Source organism: Oncorhynchus keta, chromosome 28, assembly GCF_023373465.1.
Source record: "Oncorhynchus keta strain PuntledgeMale-10-30-2019 chromosome 28, Oket_V2, whole genome shotgun sequence".
Classification (NCBI taxonomy): Eukaryota; Metazoa; Chordata; class Actinopteri; order Salmoniformes; family Salmonidae; genus Oncorhynchus; species Oncorhynchus keta.
Window position 1 is genome coordinate 28805378 of NC_068448.1, and position 19381 is coordinate 28824758.

At 40.3% G+C, this 19381-nt stretch overlaps 1 protein-coding gene across 4 annotated transcripts in view; it reads left to right on the plus strand.

Moving 5' to 3' along the window:
• Positions 1-19381, plus strand: part of pik3cd (phosphatidylinositol-4,5-bisphosphate 3-kinase, catalytic subunit delta) — a 53041-nt gene that overhangs the window by 11797 nt on the left and 21863 nt on the right. For all 4 annotated transcript variants that reach the window (XM_035740622.2, XM_035740621.2, XM_035740624.2 and 1 more), the window contains exons 9-15: positions 10791-10887; positions 12569-12699; positions 12921-12971; positions 13282-13449; positions 14237-14358; positions 15196-15339; positions 18182-18281. In XM_035740622.2, the coding sequence (XP_035596515.1) occupies positions 10791-10887; positions 12569-12699; positions 12921-12971; positions 13282-13449; positions 14237-14358; positions 15196-15339; positions 18182-18281 (813 nt within the window). The remainder of the gene's footprint in view (positions 1-10790; positions 10888-12568; positions 12700-12920; positions 12972-13281; positions 13450-14236; positions 14359-15195; positions 15340-18181; positions 18282-19381) is intronic.

Here is a 19381-nt window from a genome sequence, read left to right on the forward strand (position 1 = left end):
CCCTCAGCCGAGCAGTGAATTTCAAACGACAAAGACCAGGGAGGTTTTCCAATGCTCGCAAAGAAGGGCACATATTGGTAGAAAAAAATAGACATTGAATATCCCTTTGAGCATTGTGAAGTTATGAATTACAATTTGGATGGTTTATTAATGCGCTCAGTCATTACAAAGATAACGGCGTCCTTCCCAACTCAGTTGCCGGAGAGGAAGGAAACCGCTCAAGGATTTTACCATGAGGTCAATGGTGACTTTAAAACAGTTACAGAGTTTAATGGCTGTGATAGCAGAAATCTGAGGATGGATCAACAACATTGTAGTTACTCTACAATACTAACTTAGATGACAAAGTGAAAAGAAGGAAGCCTGTACAGAATACAAATATTCCAAAACATCCATCTTGTTTGCGATAAGGCACTAAAGTAAAACTGCAAAAAATGTGGCAAATTAATTTTATGTCCTGAATACAAAGCCTTATGTTTGGGGCAAATCCAACACATAACTGAGTACCACTCTTCATATTTTCAAGCATGGTGGTGGCTGCATCATGTTTTGATGGCAGTCTAACAAGGAGCAACAATCAATTTGTTGATTTTTAAAAGAATAATGGGCAAATGTTGTACAATCCAGATGTGCAAAGCTCTTAGTCTTACCCATAAAGACTCACAGCTGTAATAACTACCAGAGGTGATACTAACATCTATTGACTCGGGGTGTGAAAACGTATGTAAATTACATATTTCTGTATTTCTTTTTCAATACATTTGCAAACATTTCTAAAAACATGTTTTCACTTTGTCATTATGGGGTATTGTGTGTAGATGGGTGAGAATTTTTTTTATTCAATCGATTTTGAATTCAGGCTGTAACACAACAAAATATGGAATAAGTCAAAGGATATGAATACTTTCTGAAGGCACTGTAATTTAGCTTGTCATATTGGCAGTAGAGCAAGCTTTGAAATGATGCCCACCTGAACCAGATTGCAATTTATAATGGATTGTTTAAACAACAACAGCAATTGTGTGAGTGCGAGGATGCAGGGTTGTGTTCAAAACAATTACAAGTGTGCTTGCTCTAGTTCCTCAACGGCACAGCTAGTAGAGCTCAAAAAGCACCTTATAGTTGAAAAGTCTTCTTTGAGTCGTAAGTGCATTGAAATGGCTTATGCTTATGCATATACTTTTCATATTTCTTCTGTAAGAAATATTTCACCCTATCCATACAGGCCAATTCCCACGAGTGTTAAGGGTTAAGATCCCGGACTGCACCTTTAAGAAAACTGACTGAGAATTCAGTATAATGGGGGGGGGGGACACGACAGTTTTAGTTGAAGAACATATGTCACTGTACATGAAATCCCTATCTGAATTCGGAGGAAATGTTGGCACGTAAAACTGCTTTACAGTGAGCTCCAAAAGTATTGGGACAGTGACACATCTTTTGTTGTTTTGGCTCTGTACTCTAGCACTTTGGATTTGAAATTATACAATGAGTAAAAGTTAGAGGCATAAATATTATACTCCCCCAAAAATGCTACCCTCCCCTGTTATTGTAATGGTGAGAGGTTGGCATGTCTTGGGGTATGATATTTGTACGTCTAACTTGGGGGGGTACCTGCTATTTTTGCAGCTACAACCATGTTGCTATTTCAACGTGCTCTGACACACTTTGTGTTTCTGTGGTTGCATGGGTGTTTGTGTGGGTGAGTGTCAGTGTGTGTATTTGTTTGCCTGAACAAAACATGTTTCTTTGTGTGTGTGTGTGTGTGTGTGTGTGTGTGTGTGTGTGTGTGTGTGTGTGTGTGTGTGTGTGTGTGTGTGTGTGTGTGTGTGTGTGTGTGTGTGTGTGTGTGTGTGTGTGTGTGTGTGTGTGTGTGTAGGAGGCGGTGTATGTTTTGCTGTTGTCGGATTGTGCAAGCATTTTATTCGCTTCTACTCTTATCTGCTACACTATCACTCCAAGGAAGGAAGAGTAGAGCGTCAATTTCAAGGAATTATAAATGAAGTTTCTAAGCCAACCCACAGATATTTGTTGTATGTACCTCTTCTCTTAGGTACTTCCACTTTCATTGCAAAGACAACTTCCTTAAAGTGGAACTGACAGTGTGTTAACTACTTTACAGATATAAAACAATGAAACAATCATATCAGTACAAAAATACCAAACTTTCTAAGAGATTTTAAAACTAGATTATATTTGACTGAAAATTCCATCACGTACAGTAAGGCATTGTTGGCAGAATAGATGGATGCAGTTCAATGCATGGTTAATATAATTCATCAATACATTTCTTGGTAATCCAAAATATATTGTTATCAGGTGGTAAATCACAGCTTGTCATCTCTTGGTACATTGTTTGCTGCCTCCACCCATTCGGGATTCACTGTTTCAGTTTCAATGACTCAATATTTTGGACAAGCATGCATTGGCAGGCAAGCTGCAGAAGGACGAGCAGGCTACTATTCCTCATTGTTTATCAGTGCAATTCTGACGGCCAACTAGCTTAAAAAGTTTGAGAGCGTTTAACTAATATTCCCTCATTAGATTTCAGCTAATATAGCTCTGGCTAGCATGTAGTTGTTCATCTTGTTGTTGATGTGAGAGGATACATTTTCATGGTTGTTTGGTCAATAGGACTGTAAAATTCCCAAATGTACAGTTACACGAAGTTGACTCTTCCTTTAAACAGCTTGGAAAGTTCCAGAAAATTATGTCATGGCTTCAGAAGCTTCTGATAGGCTAATTAACATCATAAGTCAAAATTATGTCATGGCTTTAGAAGCTTCTGATAGGCTAATTAACATCATAAGTCAAAATTATGTCATGGCTTTAGAAGCTTCTGATAGGCTAATTAACATCATAAGTCAAAATTATGTCATGGCTTTAGAAGCTTCTGATAGGCTAATTAACATCATAAGTCAGTTGGAGGTGTACCTGTGGATGTATTTCAAGGCCTACCTTCAAACTCACTGCCTCTTTGCTTGACATCATAGGAAAATCAAGAAAATCAAGAAAAAATAAAAGACCTCAGAAAAACAATTGTAGACCTCCACAAGTCTGGTTCATCCTTGGGAGCAATTTCCGAATGCCTGAAGGTACCACGTTCATCTGTACAAACAATAGTACGCAAGTATAAACACCATGGATCCACGCAGCCGTCATACCGCTCAGGAAGGAGACTCATTCTGTCTCCTACAGATGAACATACTTTGGTGCGAAAAGTGCAAATCAATCCCAGAACAACAGCAAAGGACCTTGTGAAGATGCTGTAGGAAACGGGTACAAAGTATCTATATCCACAGTAAAACGAGTCCTATATCGACATAACCTGAAAGGCCGCTCAGCAAGGAAGAAGCCACTGCTCCAAAACCGCCATAAAAAAAGCCAGACTATGGTTTGCAACTGCACATGGGGACAAAGATCGTACTTTTTGGAGAAATGTCCTCTGGTTTGATGAAACAAAATTAGAACTGTTTGGCCACAATGACCATCGTTATGTTTGGAGGAAATAAGGTTAGCGTTGCAAGCCGAAGAACACCAGCACGGGGGTGGCAGCATCATGTTGTGGGGGTGCTTTGCTACAGGAGGAACTGGTGCACTTCACAAAATAGATGGCATCATGAGGAAAGAAAATTATGTGGATATATTGAAGCAACATCTCAAGACATCAGTCAGGAAGTTAAAGCTTGGTCGCAAATTAGTCTTCCAAATGGACGATGACCCCAAGCATACTTCCAAAGTTGTGGAAAAATGGCTTAAGGACAACAAAGTCAAGGTTTTGGAGTGGCCATCACAAAGCCCTGACCTCAATCCCATAGAAAATGCGTGGGAAGAACTGAAAAAGCGTGTGTGAGCAAGGAGGCCTACAAACCTGACTCAGTTACAACCACTCTGTCAGGAGGAATGGGCCAAAATTCACCCAACTTATTGTTTGTTGGAAGCTTGTGGAAAGCTACGCAAAACGTTTGACCCAAGTTAAACAATTTAAAGGCAATGCTACCAAATAGTAATTGAGTGTATGCAAACTTCTGACCCACTGGGAATGTGATGAAAGAAATAAAAGCTTAAATAAATAATTCTCTCTACTATTATTCTGACATTTCACATTCTTAAAATAAAGTGGTGATTCTAACTGGCCTAAAACAGGGAATTACGACTAGGATTAAATGTCAGGAATTGTGAAAATGAGTTTAAATGTATTTGTCTAAGGGTGGATGTAAACTTACGACTTCAACTGTAAGTATTTGTGAGTCGTTTCAGGAAACAAGGTGTATGTCGCACGTCACTACTTCATAGGAGCGTTTTTTGGCAGAAATGCCTGCTGGAACATGTGACCTTTCATGTGTCTTTATAGCAAACGTGTATGCCATCTGTAAATACAAATAAAGTTGTTAAATTATGAGCCTAGTTGGTTTAGCCACGGAAACTAAGCAATGTGCCATGGAGCACACTTCTGTCTATAATATGAGCTGGTCAGTATGTGTAGGTAATCCTTTATAACGCAGCTTTTTTGAAAGATATCACATAGTAGAACTACATAAGTGTTGCTCTCCACTTTCTGGAGGATCGAGTTTTTAAATCAGTGGAATTAGAGTATGGTAGCTCAGGAGATTAGCTAAGGAAAATTCTGGCGTTTGATTGCAAATATGCAGACGGAGTAGAAAAGAGAACACACAAAAGGCTGTTCTATAAAACACCTGTCTCTGGATTACATTTTCAAACTAAGGGCAACCATGGCACCCGTAACAGAGAGGGAGAAGCGTCCATCCATGTATGAGGAAGAGAGTCTAGCTAGCTACATTTTCAGATATTACATGTTTCTAATTTTGTCAGAAAGTAATTTATTTCAAGTTAAAGTGTACTGATGCTAACGTTGCGTGTGATTTGTGTAGTAATATTATCCGTATCTCAGAGCCATTTGCATTGCTTGTTATAGCCTAATGTTAGCTAGCTAATTTTGATCCTGGTTGGTTGGTTAGCTACCTGCAGATTCATGCAGGGTAGTAATGTTATAAATTGGGATTATGGTTAATTGTTTAGCTTGCTAGCTGTCTAAACAAAAGACTCCACTATGCAAGTAACTACTTCACTGCGACAAGTGTCAATAGACAGTAAATTCGCTCTGGCTATCTATTCCGATTTCAGAGCACTCTCGTCTGAGTGTGCCAGAGCGCAGAATAACTGATGAATTTACGAATGCTCAACCCCCATTGAATATGGCCGGTGTCAGTAAACTTAGGCAAAAAAACGTCATTAAAGTGTTGCCATTCAGCACAGTTGCAGTCACCAACGATCTGGATAACATAAAAACAGCCTAACCAGCTCTGCTAAGGCGAGTAAAATGGTCAGTGAGCTGTTCTCTCATTTGGGACTGGAAGTACTGCTGCTGTTAGTTCAGAATGCTCGGATTAACCCTACTTTTAGGCCAGAGCGTCCAGTGTGCGCTCTGAACGCTCCGAGAGCGAGACGCTCTGAATGTACTAAAGGCCAATCTTTCTAGTAGGCTTTCCAGTAGGTACCAAAACATTCAAGGGCCATTTTCTCATAAGTAAGGTTATAAGTTCATCAACTTTCAAAGCAGAATTACATTCCCATTGTTCCTCAGCTGTAGTGTATGATACAGTGAGGGAAAAAAGTATTTGATCCCCTGCTAATTTTGTACGTTTGCCCACTGACAAAGAAATGATCCGTCTATAATTGTAATGGTAGGTTTATTTGAACAATGAGAGACAGAATAACAACAAAAAAATCCAGAAAACTCACGTCAAAAATGTTATAAATTGATTTGCATTTTAATGAGGGAAATAAGTATTTGACCCCCTCTCAATCAGAAAGATTTCTGTCTCCCATGTTTCTTTTATTCAGGTAACGAGCTGAGATTAGGAGCACACTCTTAAAGGGAGTGCTCCTAATCTCAGTTTGTTACCTGTATAAAAGACACCTGGCCACAAAAGCAATCAATCAATCAGATTCCAAACTCTCCACCATGGCCAAGACCAAAGAGCTCTCCAAGGATGTCAGGGACAAGATTGTAGACCTACACAAGGCTGGAATGGGCTACAAGACCATCGCTAAGCAGCTTGGTGAGAAGGTGACAACAGTTGGTGCGATTATTCGCAAATGGAAGAAACACAAAAGAACTGTCAATCTCCCTCGGCCTAGGGCTCCATGCAAGATCTCACCTCGTGGAGTTGCAATGATCATGAGAACAGTGAGGAATCAGCCCAAAACTACACGGGAGGATCTTGTCAATGATCTCAAGGCAGCTGGGACCATAGTTACCAAGAAAACAATTGGTAACACACTACACCGTGAAGGACTGAAATCCTGCAGCGCCCGCAAGATCCCCCTGCTCAAGAAAGCACATTTACATGCCTGTCTGAAGTTTGCCAATGAACATCTGAATGATTCAGAGGACAACTTGGGGAAAGTGTTGTGGTCAGATGAGACCAACATGGAGCTCTTTGACATCAACTCAACTCGCCCTGTTTGGAGGAGGAGGAATGCTGCCTATGACCCCAAGAACACCATCCTCACCTACAACCAGCACAGGTGTAACACATGCTTTGGGGGTGTTTTTCTGCTAAGGGGACAGGACAACTTCACCGCATCAAAGGGTTGATGGACGGGGCCATGTACCGTCAAATCTTGGGTGAGAACCTCCTTCCCTCAGCCAGGGCATTAAAAATGGGTTGTGGATGGGTATTCCAGCATGACAATGACCCAAAACACATGGCCAAGGCAACAAAGGAGTGGCTCAAGAAGAAGCACAATAAGGTTCTGGAGTGGCCTAGCCAGTCTCCAGACCTTAATCCCACAGAAAATATGTGGAGGGAACTGAAGGTTCGAGTTGCCAAACGTCAGCCTCAACCTTAATGACTTGGAGAAGATCTGCAAAGAGGAGTGGGACAAAAACCCTCCTGAGATGTGTGCAAACCTGGTGGCCAACTACAAGAAACGTCTGTCTTCTGTGATTGTCAACAAGGGTTTTGCCACCAAGTACTAAGTCATGTTTTGCAGAGGGGCCAAATACTTATTTCCCTCATTAAAATGCAAATCAATTTATAACATTTTTGACATTCGTTTTTCTGGATATTTTTGTTGTTATTCTGTCTCTCACTGTTCAAATAAACCTACCATTAAAATTATAGACTGATCATTTCTTTGTCTGTGGGCAAATGTACAAAATCAGCAGGGATCAAATACGTTTTTCCCTCACTGTATACCAGTTTCTAGCTTTAAGTATCTACTTTTAACCGATGTAAAAAAAAAAAAACATAATTTCAAATTTTGCGACATAAGACCGAATCGAGTCAGTCGGTCACATTTGCAAAAATCCATTCAGGTGTATTTTGTGGCATATGGCGAATGCGTGCTAATGATGTAAAATCGTGCTGAACTTGCTTACTGCCTGTAAACACACTGTCCAGTTGAAAGTGAATGATGGCAGGCTTATAGGCATATTTTCATAAAGAGCTACTGTAGCTCTGATTGGCTATGGCGTAGACTCCGGTCCTAGGCCAGGCAGATGTTTTTATTTACTGCAGTTTCTATTAATAGTCCAAATGCACGGCCGGGTTCCCACTCTATATTGCTGTATTATTTTCACAAATGCCTTACTTTACGTCATTCTCAAACATTCTATGAATTGATGAAAACGTGAAAATTACCATGTCTAAGTGCTCACTTGTCAGAAAATGTAAAAATGTATTTCTTCCTAGGGGTATATATGAACAGATGTTAGTCAAATGTAATGTTGCTAAAAGGCTGTCAGTTCCAATTTAAATGGCTATTACACTGTTTCACATTACATTTAGAGCTGTGGATACTTTAAATGGAGGTGTATGTTACGTTCACCAGCAAGAAAACCAAAAATGTCACTCAAACAGAAGGGGGAACTAACGAAGAGTCACTGATCAACAACTAAAGCGAAAACAGGTGGGGTTTTAGGAGGGATTCTGAAAGACACTCATGGGGGCATCCAATGAAAGTTGGCTAGCGAGAACAACTGGAACCTAAAAGACACCCACCATGAGTGCCCATTAAATTTGCCCAAGAAGAGGCAAACGGGTTAAGCGGGCATTGTGTCAAGAAGCAGTGCAACTTGGTTGGGTTGTATTTCGGAGAACGCACGGCTCTCGACCTTCGCCTCTCCCAAGTCCGTACGGGATTTGCAGCGATGAGACAAGACTGTAACTACCAATTGGATACCATGAAATTGGGGAGAAAAAAACACACCCAACAAGCAAACCAAAAAAGTGGAGCAAAATTAAATCAGGGAAATCAGATAAAGGAATGTTTTTCTATAAATGAAATAGGGAACGCCAACTAAAGGTGTTGACCCTCCACATCTCTCAAGACAACTGGAGCACTGGGCCAGCCACTCTGAAATACAGGATTTGCAGCGATGAGACAAGACTGTAACTACCAATTGGATACCACGAAATTGGGGAGAAAAAAACACACCCCACAAGCAAACCAAAAAGAGCTCAATTAAATCACCTTCCCAATAACAAGACTGCAACCAGCACAGGTGTAGCACAGGTGTTATGACCAATGAGGTGACACCAATCAGTGCCCCTATGTGCTAATGAGCTATACACGCTAAAGTCCAACCTCAAAACATAAATGGAAAAACCAAAGCATGTAACAATGTATATCTGCTTAGAAACATTACCCAAATGTTTGTTCACTTATCTTTTCATCCTTCCGACCCCATTGTCAGTTTATTTGAAAATGTACCTACTAAGCAGTTTGCATGTGTCATATGGCTGTTATAAGGACATACAGAAAAAAGTAATGTCTGTGTTCTGTGTAGTTTTTTTTGTTTCGATCAAGTCAAGGATATCTCTTATGTTCCCCTTTTCTGCGAAATGCCATAATAGTTTCACTTCTGGACATGAACACACAGTTAACACCACCTCTTTGAATCCCCATGCCATTGGTTACTATGGACTTGTTTGCCATTGCTTCCAGGAAGTGGAACGTGTATGTAGTTGTTGTGTATAATACTGTACACTGAGGCCTGGGCTCAATTTCCCCTTCTTAACGTGGCTCTTGTCACAGTCCTGGGTGTATTCATTAGTGCACACCGTAGAAAAAACCTTTCGCAATTGAAAATGTTTTGCTACAAAAACAAGGCTACTCCCTCCCCGTTTTGCCCTGTTGCTTCCTAGTGAATACACCCTGGTTTAAAAGAGGCATGGTGCGAGGCCACATGTGTGCTGTGGGGAGCTAGGCCTCAGCGACTCCACTTCTGCTTTCTGGGCCACTTCTCCCTTCCGTCACCCAGAGGAGAAGTCCTCTCAGCAGGCCAGACAGCGGGCCTACATCCCTTATAGCACCCTATTTCCTGAATAATGCATACTTTTGATCAGGGTCCATAGGGCCATGTTCAAATGTAGTGCACTGTGCCAGTTGGAACACACAACAGGAAGCGAGAAGTTATTTTGGCTAGCCATGGCCACTCACATCGGCTTATTTTAATTTAGCTTGTTTTTTTAGCAAGTTCACAGCAAGTGCACTATATTGGTTTTCCCGCCTTAGCTTGAGAAGCGCTTTCCCCTGACCATTTACCACAAGTCATTCTCATTAAACCTTGTGCCAGGAAGGGAGATTTGGACATTTATGATTCATTACAATCATTCAATACTTACAATACAATGACAACTCAATTAACCTTTATTTTATAACTCTAATATCAAGTGTTTAACAGTTTCTGAGGTGAATTGAAATCCTTGTAATGGCCAATTAGATATTGTGTCTTGTATTGTTTTATGTATAATGTATATTGAAATGCATTTCAAGCTATTTAATGTAACCATAGAGGCCTACAACACAAATGGCTTGCGAGACATAATGATATCAGTTATTATACGAACGAAGACCTGTTCGTTAACCACAGTGGAAACTCTTTCGCAAAGTGACTGTGCTTTTTGGTGGTGCAAGAATAAGTCTGTTGTTCATTGCACCATTGCCATTCTCAGTCATTCTTTTCAAGACTGGAGGCTCCATTTAATCAATCTGGAAGTTTCCAGTTTATGGCAACACATCATTCCTCCCATGCAGCCAGGTATCCAGTTTGAATTGAATATCAAGTTGTATTTATTTTTATTTCACAACGTGTGTTATTGATTGAAAGAATCCAAACTTCAACTTAGTGACCCTGTGGGCCACATACTGATTTTGATTGAATGAAGCCCAAGATGTACTTACACACATTTGGGTTCTTCTAAACAGATGTAAACGAAAACAGGTTAGAAAGTTTGAATTTGTAAATAGTGTGCTAATGACGATCAACCTTGGTCGTGTTCAGTAGGGCACACCGTAGCAAAACGTTTCGCGACGAGAAAAACAATATTGTTCTTATTGGACTAGTTATGGTAGTACCTCCCGTTCCACTTTTTTTTCCTCCTTTACTGAACATGACCATGGTGTTTCTCCCATAGAATTAGAATGGACGTTCCCATTCAAGTCATGATGCTATAATGGATGGACTGGGGCCATTTTGAGGGTCCCAATTGGAGCAAAGCGAGGTTGAAGATATCCAGGTTAAGACAACATCCAACGTCATTCACATGCGGAAGCATTAAAAAATAAACAGATTCATGGTCCCATAGTTTTCGAATTCTTCCGCATGAATGCAAAGAGTTATGGGATATTAGAATCCTTAATGTCTTAAATTTTGTTATCCTTAACCTAGGCGCAAAGCAGAAAGTCAAAGCATGGAAGTTCGGCATTCAATCTGTGCTTTATTAACAGTCACCTCATTATGTGGTTTCTTCCACCAGGACTGTCCACTAGCCTGGGTAAACACCATGGTGTTTGACTATAAGGATCAGCTGAAGACTGGGGAGTTCCTTCTCTCCACCTGGCCTTCAGTCCCTGGTACAGTAGAAACACACACACACACACACGCACACACGCGCACACACACACACACACACACACACACACACACACACACACACACACACACACACACACACACACACACACACACACACACACAAACTAGTTGTTTTATGAACTGCAAAATGTACACCATTGTTCCGATACAATTTTAATCATTGTACTATTTACCTACAGTTGTTTAAAATGTCATTAAATGGGTAGTAATAATACATGTAAAAAGCAGCAACAACATTTTTTACATGTGAATTACAACAAATTTGCTACTTTTTTAAATATATATATATATATATATGGGATAAGGAGTGACATTTAAATGCTGCAAAAATAAAGATTTAAAAATATTTTTTTACGTCTTAAAAAAAATGTAGTTACTGATATACTAAAAAAGGAGTGAGGCTGGTCAAAATCTGTTTCACATTTACACTTTACCACTACATTTACTGAAAATATGCATGTAAGGGTTTTATAGTGCCATCGACTGGTTATGTTTGACGTAGCCACTATTCCTTTGCAAAGTGGTTGTGATGATTTTGGAAATATCAAATGTGCTTCGGAGTGGACGTTTCTTGTAGTGTCCTTAAGCCGCTCAATCAGTATCATGTTGATGAATCAAATAACAGTTAAATCGTTTTTAGTTTTGTTGGGTTTGGGGTGGGGTGGGGACAAATTTGACATTTTCTTGGTCATCTGTTGATTACATTTTTTGCTTTTCGCAAACTCATTAGCGACAGGGATTGTTAAAATATCGTCATACTTTTGAGTGAATCAGATTTTTGGTTCATGAAATGTTTCAATGTTTGTTCAAACATACAAAAGGGAAGAAAATCAGATATGTTGGAGGTCATATGTCCTTTAGGCAAATTTTTTGCCATATGCTGAGAAACACTTTTGTACAGACTTTCGAAGCTCTACGTCAAACAAATTGGTGGGGCTGCGCTTTTGACATTGAAGTGCTCATCATATCATCACCTATGGGCCATTCAGTTTGGGATTTGGCCCCATAATAACTCCATTTGTGTTATATGTGTGTTCTATTTATTTTACAATCTGGCCTTTAGATATTTGCCCCATGCAATGACAAAAAATACAAGGCTTCCAACCACTAAGGCTTGGAGCATTAAATAGGAAATCAGCAGTTGGTACATCCATTTAGCAGTTGTTACATCCATTTAGCAGTTGGTACATCCATTTAGCAGTTGTTACATCCATTTAGCAGTTGGTACATCCATTTAGCAGTTGGTACATCCATTTAGCAGTTGTTACATCCATTTAGCAGTTGGTACATCCATTTAGCAGTTGGTACATCCATTTAGCAGTTGTTACATCCATTTAGCAGTTGGTACATCCATTTAGCAGTTGTTACATCCATTTAGCAGTTGGTACATCCATTTAGCAGTTGTTACATCCTAATTATTGATATGTTCCTAGAATCCCAATTATTTTGTAAACAAAGTAAATGCAATGTTATTATCATGGATGGACAGTCATTGCATTCATAGCTCTGTCTGTGAATTTGAGAATGGTTACATTTCTCCAGCCCCATCCCACAGTGGTGGGGAGAATGCTGTATTGTTTCTACTGCTGATTGCAGCTTTAACACATTGATTTAGCTAATAGCTGAATATGTTTATTTCGGTTTAATTTGGCCTCCCAGATGATAAAGGCGATCTCTTGAATCCAATGGGCACAGTGGAGAAAAATCCCAACGTTGATAGTGCAGCAGGACTCCTCATTCACTTCCCCAATATCCGACCTCACCCTCTCTACTACCCCCATTTCGACAAGGTACACCTTATATTGCACACACGTTTCAATAGTTGACGTTGTACATTTGTAGCCAACCTCGTACATTTGTAACCATTACACTTGTAACCATCTTGTACTGTACATGTAAAAAAAATCTATATTAGATCTCACTATAGATTTTATGAAATTAGACATTAGAAATTGTATTTTTAGAACTATATTAAGATATCTACACATTTGTATGCTCCTCCTATTTTCAGTTGAGGGACCTAGAAAAAAATGGAGGGAAGGTTATAGCCACCAAGGTAGAGGTAAGGGACTCTCTATTGTTTGTTTGAAATGTATAAGATTACATTAAAGTAATCATTTGAAAACCACATTCAACTTTTAAAACGCATAAAACATTTATTATTTGTATTATCTTATTGTATGTTTGAACTTTGAATTCATTATCAATACCATTACGTATAAATTATGTTTCTCACAATTACCAGTGTTTTTTCCAATTACTTTTACATCAAAGTATAGATTCATTGCTAAGAAATTACCATTCTACTACCTACAGATCTACAGTATGTTCACTCAACCCCTTCCCTGTTGTCTTTGTATTGTGCTGCCCAGCATATGAAGCTAAAGGAAATAGTAGACAATAAGAACTACACAGAGTTCTTTGAGGATGAGAAAGAGCTTCTGTGGAAGCTACGCGGTGTGGTGCGGGAGCGCTACCCAGAGAGTCTGTCCAAACTTCTCCTCATCACAAAATGGAATAAGCACGAGGATGTAGCACAGGTAGGACACTTTCATCTCGCAAAGACAACTGAGGTGTGAGTTAATGCAATGCAAGTGAAATTATCATCTGCATCTTGACTTAAAAGGTAACTTGGGCCAACACGAGCCAGAACAGCATCACTGCACCTTGGCATAGATTATACAACTCTTGCAGGAATAGGACACCATTCTTCCACCATTTATTGATGGTGGTGGAAAATGCTGTCTCAGGCGCCGCTTGAGAATCTCCCATATGTGCTCAATTGATTTGAGAACTAGTGACTGAGACAGCCGTGGCATATTGTTTTCATGCTCATCAAACCATTCAGTGACCACTCGTGCCCTGTGGTTTGGGGCATTGTCATCCTATTGGGGCGTAGCCATGGTTACCAAAATAATAGCCTGCCCAGCATTCTTTTTACATGAAGGGATGTTAAGCATGAAGGGATGTTAATTACTTCATTAACTCAAGAACCACACCTGTGTTGAACAACCTGCTTTCAATATACTTTGTATCCCTCATCTACTAAAGTGTTTCCATTATTTTGGCAGTTACCAGTATGTTGTAACTTTTCTTTAAAAAATTCCATGAGAGGAACTTTGGTTGAACCAGAGATTTAGTTACCTTGCGATACATATGCAGTGCATCTGTTTTTGCAATTATTAAATATGTAATAATTTTCCATTATCATGTTAAAATTGATTCATGTCTTCAGTATGCATTAGCAATGCTCATGTATGCTGAAAATTAATTTAAAGTTCCAGTAGGTTCAATGTCAAAAAACCTGACCTGTGCCATTGTGTCCAGATGGTGACATTTCTGCAGAAATGGCCGGACCTCCCTGCTCTCCATGCCCTGGAGCTGCTGGACTACAGTTTCCCTGACCCAATGGTCCGCTCCTTCACCATCAGATGCCTAAGGAAGCTGAGGTATTGTAACCTTAGGCATAGTTTCCCAGACACAGATTAAAGATGCACTATGCAGAAATTGCTCTGCCATTTCCTGGTTTAAAAAAAATGTGAATAGGTTGCCTAATTTCAGTTTATGTGACAAAACAAACATAGTGAAGAGAATCTAAACTGCTGTGAAATATATTTTCCATAACCAAAAATTATTGTATTTTCATCTGTTTGAAGCTGGTGTACAAATCCACCAGTAAAATACACAAAAACTAAACGTAAGAAGTATAGAAATACCACACACAGAACAGATCTACCGCTTCTTACATTTGCTTTTAATGAGAATGACAGATCTATAACATACATTTTTATGTGAATTTGGTCGGGTCCCACAAAAAGTTACATATTGCAGCTTAAAGCCTAGTCCATGACTAAAAAGCATGTTCATTGGAGAATTCTCATTGAAAGTGCTTTTTATTCCAGGACTAAGCTCAATCCATGTTTGGGAAACCAGCCCTAGGTGACTAGAGAGCTATCCTTTGGCGTTCGCCATGGCCTCTTTTCTGCTTTTCATTTTGATAGGTACTCAAGCTCCAGAAAAAAAGTGACATGATTATATAGGGATGTATAGGTTTTTTTCTCCTGAAATATAAACAAGTGGTACAAATCAAAAATCAAAACAAGTGGTACCTCTTTAACGATGGTGAGAAAACAATGTTAAGAATTGGTTTTTAGAAGTGTCAACAAGTTCCAACCTTACTGGATGCCCGTCAATGACTTGGTTGCTCAGCTGGCAAAAAATGATTGTTTTCACAACATTGTGAAAATGTTGCTGTAAATGACTCTGTTTATTCTCCCTCCCAACAGAGATGAGGAGCTGCTCCAGTACTTGCTGCAGTTGGTTCAGGTTCTGAAGTATGAGTCTTACCTGGACTGTGACCTTGCTACTTTTCTACTAGAGAGAGCCCTCTCCAACAAGAGGATAGGTCACTTCCTCTTCTGGCATCTCAGGTGAGTGAGTGAGTGAGTGAGAGAACAACATATCCTAAAAACAGGACAGATCAATGTAAAATGGACAGTATGCAATGTAATCAGGCTACTCACAACTGCTGTCTATGAGTTAAATCCTGTGGGCTAAACTGTTATGATCAGTGGTTTCAAGTTTGTATCTGTCTATTTTTGACGAGCTGATCATAGCGAAAAAGAAAGCACCTCTGCATTTCCCGCTGTGTAAACACATTGCAAATAAAGTTGGCTTGCTGATATTCAGACCTTAAATAGCCAAATTGATTAGTCACAGGAAGTGTCAACCCCATTTTATTTTCATGTCACTAAGACACGTGATGCCCAACTTCCATCAACACGTCTCCAATGCCACTAGCATTAACAACCTTCCCTCGTCTGACATTCGGCAAATCAGATCATAACTCCATACTCCTGCTTCCTGTTTACATGCAGAAACTCAAACAGGAAGTACCCGTGAATCACTCTGTTGAGAAATGGTCACCAGAATCACAGATTATGCTACAGGACTGCTTTGCTAGCGCTGATTGGAATTTGTTTAGATACTCTGCCGTTAACATAGACGAGCTAACCACCTCCGTCACTGGCTTCATTAGAAAATGCATCGGCGACGTTGTCCCCACGGTGAGGGTTCGCTGCTTCCCCAATCAAAAGCCCTGGATTAACACGGAGGTTGGCGCTAAACTAAAAGACAGGGCTACCGCACACAGAGCTATAGTAGACAACCATGAGGCTACGGCCGAGGACAGGAATAAGTATGATAAGTCCCGCAATGACCTCCGCAGAGTCATCTAACGAGCAAAGGACAATATAGGAGTAAGTTGGAATCATATTACATAGCGAATGTGACAGGGGCTACAGTCCATAACGGTTTACAAAGGAACCCAGCCGTGATCTGCCCAACAATGCTTCTCTACCAGACGAACTCAATGCATTTATACATGATAACAACAACATCGTGCCAGGTGGGAGTGTCGTCACAGACTCAGAGGATTGGGTGATCTCACTCTCCAAGGCCGACGTGAAAAAGGTCTTTAATCATGTCAAGGCTGTGGGGCCCGACTGTATAGCAAGCAGGGTGCGTTCTCAGAGCATGCGCAGAATAACTGGCATGCATATTCACTGTAGTTTTCAACCTCTCATCGTCCCAGTCTGTAATCTCCACATGTTTTGAGATGACCAACATCATTCCTGTCCCCAAGAACATGTCATATTGACTACAACCCTGGAGCATTCACTTCTGTAATCATGAAGTGCTTTGAATGGTTGGTTATGGCACACATTAACTTCACCATCCCAGACACACCACTCCAATTTGCATACCGCCCCAAAAGATCCATAGATGATGCAATCTCAATTGCTCTCCACAGTGCCCTCACCCACCTAGATAAAAATACCTATGTGAGAATGCTGTTCATTGACTACAGCTCAGCGTTCAACACTATTGTCCCCTCCAAGCTCGTCACCAAGCTAAGGAGGACTCTGGGTCTGAACACATCCCTCTGCAACTAGATCCTGGACTTTCTGACGGGCCGACCCCAGGTGGTGAAGGTGGCAACATTACCTCCGCCACGCTGACCCTCAACACTGGGGCCCCACAGGGGTGTGTGCTTAGTGGCTCCAACACCATCATCAAGTTGGCTGACACTATGATGTTGGTAGGCCTGATCACCAGCGGTCCTACAGGGAGGAGGTCAGTGACTTGGCAGTATAGTGCCAGAGCAACAAACTCTCCCTCAACGTCAGTAAGACCAAGGAGCTGATGGTGGACTACAGGAAACGAAGGGGCGAGCACGCTCCCATCCACATTAACGAGGCTGCAGTGGAGCAGGTCGAGAACTTCAAGTTCCTCAGTGTCCAAATCACTAAAGACTTAAAATGGTCCTAACACACATGCACATCGTGAAGAAGGAGCGATAGCGCCTCTTCCCCTTCAGGAGGTTGAAAAAGTTTGTCATGGGTCCCTCAAATCCTCTAAACTTTATACAGCTGTAACATTGAGAGCATCTTGACTGGCTGCATCACTGCCTGGTATGGCAATAGTACCACACACACTCACACTGCTCACTCACACATAATATGCACATACATTTATGCACACGCACTCACATACAAGCTGCTGCTACTGTTTATCTTATATCCTGTTGCCAAGTCACCTTACACCTATACATATCTACGTCCATCACTCCAGTATCCATGCACATTGTAAATATAGTATTGGAATTGACCCTTTATATAGTATGCTTGCTTACTTACTTATTGTGTTCTTCATATTTATTTTTATCTCTCGTGTTTTTTAGTATTACATTGTTATTGATTATTGCATTGTAGGGTTTTGAGTTTGCAAGAAGGCATTTCACTGTACTTGTGCATGTGACAATACAACTTTAAACTTGAATCAGGACTAATAAAGCCAATGGCCTGTTTTACAAACGGTGGTCCGACATGGTAGGCTACACCCCAGTAAGCACCAACCGACACCAACGTCTTTTGGACGTCTTTTTTTGGTATTTTACAAACGGTAGGCCTACCACATAGATGGGCATTCATAAAATGAAATATCACTCGACACTGTAGGCTATACCTCAGTAAGCACGGACCGACACAGATGCCTTTTAGATGTCTATGTTTGGTTCAGATTTGGTCCAGTCTGGACCAGCCTTGGGGAGGTAGGATTTTTTTGTTGTTGTCTCGTCTACAACGGCCCGGACCAGCCGTGTGTGTGCACACCTGGCTGTGTGCACGATTGTGGAACAAGCACTTATAACTTTGTATATGAATTGAACACTGTTGGTAGAAGTTGTGACAGAAGCCTTTGTCCTCACTCCAGGTCAGAAATGCACGTATCCTCGGTCAGTCTGCGTTTCGGCCTGATTCTAGAGGCTTACTGCAGGGGCAACATCTATCACATCAAGAGCTTATGTAAACAGGTGAGCACACCTTGAGACTATATACTTGTTAATTCTTAGACATCTGGCCATGATATTTGACCATGTCTTTTGTACAATGGCCAGATTCCTTAGAAATAGCATGTGTAGAGGACTAGGGGAGACTGGGGACAATTGTAACATGTTTTGTATTTGACTTTATTGCTCAGAGACCACTCGAACTAGGCCACTAATGTTTTTATATGAGAAACGTACATCTGTCCGCTAATCATTCATACCATTTATAGGTCTGTATATAAGATGGTCTGATCCCAATATTGATTTTAATCCGAAAAGTCCGGATGTTACATTTGCCGCTGTGTCAACAGTAGGTGGGGTTAAATGTAACACCTAAAAAATAAACAAAATAAATTTACTTAACTTTGATAAAATTAATGTTTATGAATTATCATATTATAGACCTACTGTATGTAATAATTTTGCAAGAAATATAAGTATTTCTATGTACGTAACCAACATTTACAGTAACAGTGTGCATGGCCATTCGGTAGCTCTCAAAACATCTGAAATGTCTGATGGTGTCCAGAATATATCTGTTTACAACTTATTTGGCACTGTACAGGACCCCAAGGCTATTTAAAGTTAGTAATTGTATAGTTAATGTATAATTAATACAACCTTAAAGTTTTTAAAAAATTACAAAATAAAAAAATAAAAAATGTTGCTGCTTGGCTCAGGATCATTTTAACACTGTGTTACAATTACCCCCAACCCAGCAGCCATGACAAAACCTCATGTGCCTAGAAATAGACAACACATGTCAATCATGCCAATGTTTAGCCAACACATAGTGATGAAAATGTTGCTATTTTGAATTCTTGGACATTAATGCTCAGGACAGCATAAGAACAATACAACCGGTTGGGAAAAAAACTACATTCACCCCTAAAAAACAAACATTTGCTCATGATAGTGACATCTTTTTTTATTTTTTACATTTTACCCCCTTTTTCTCCCCAATTTCGTGGTATCCAATTGTTAGTAGTTACTATCTTGTCTCATCCCTACAACTCCCATACGGGCTCGGGAGAGACGAAGGTCGAAAGCCATGCGTCCCCCGAAACACAACCCAACCAAGCCGC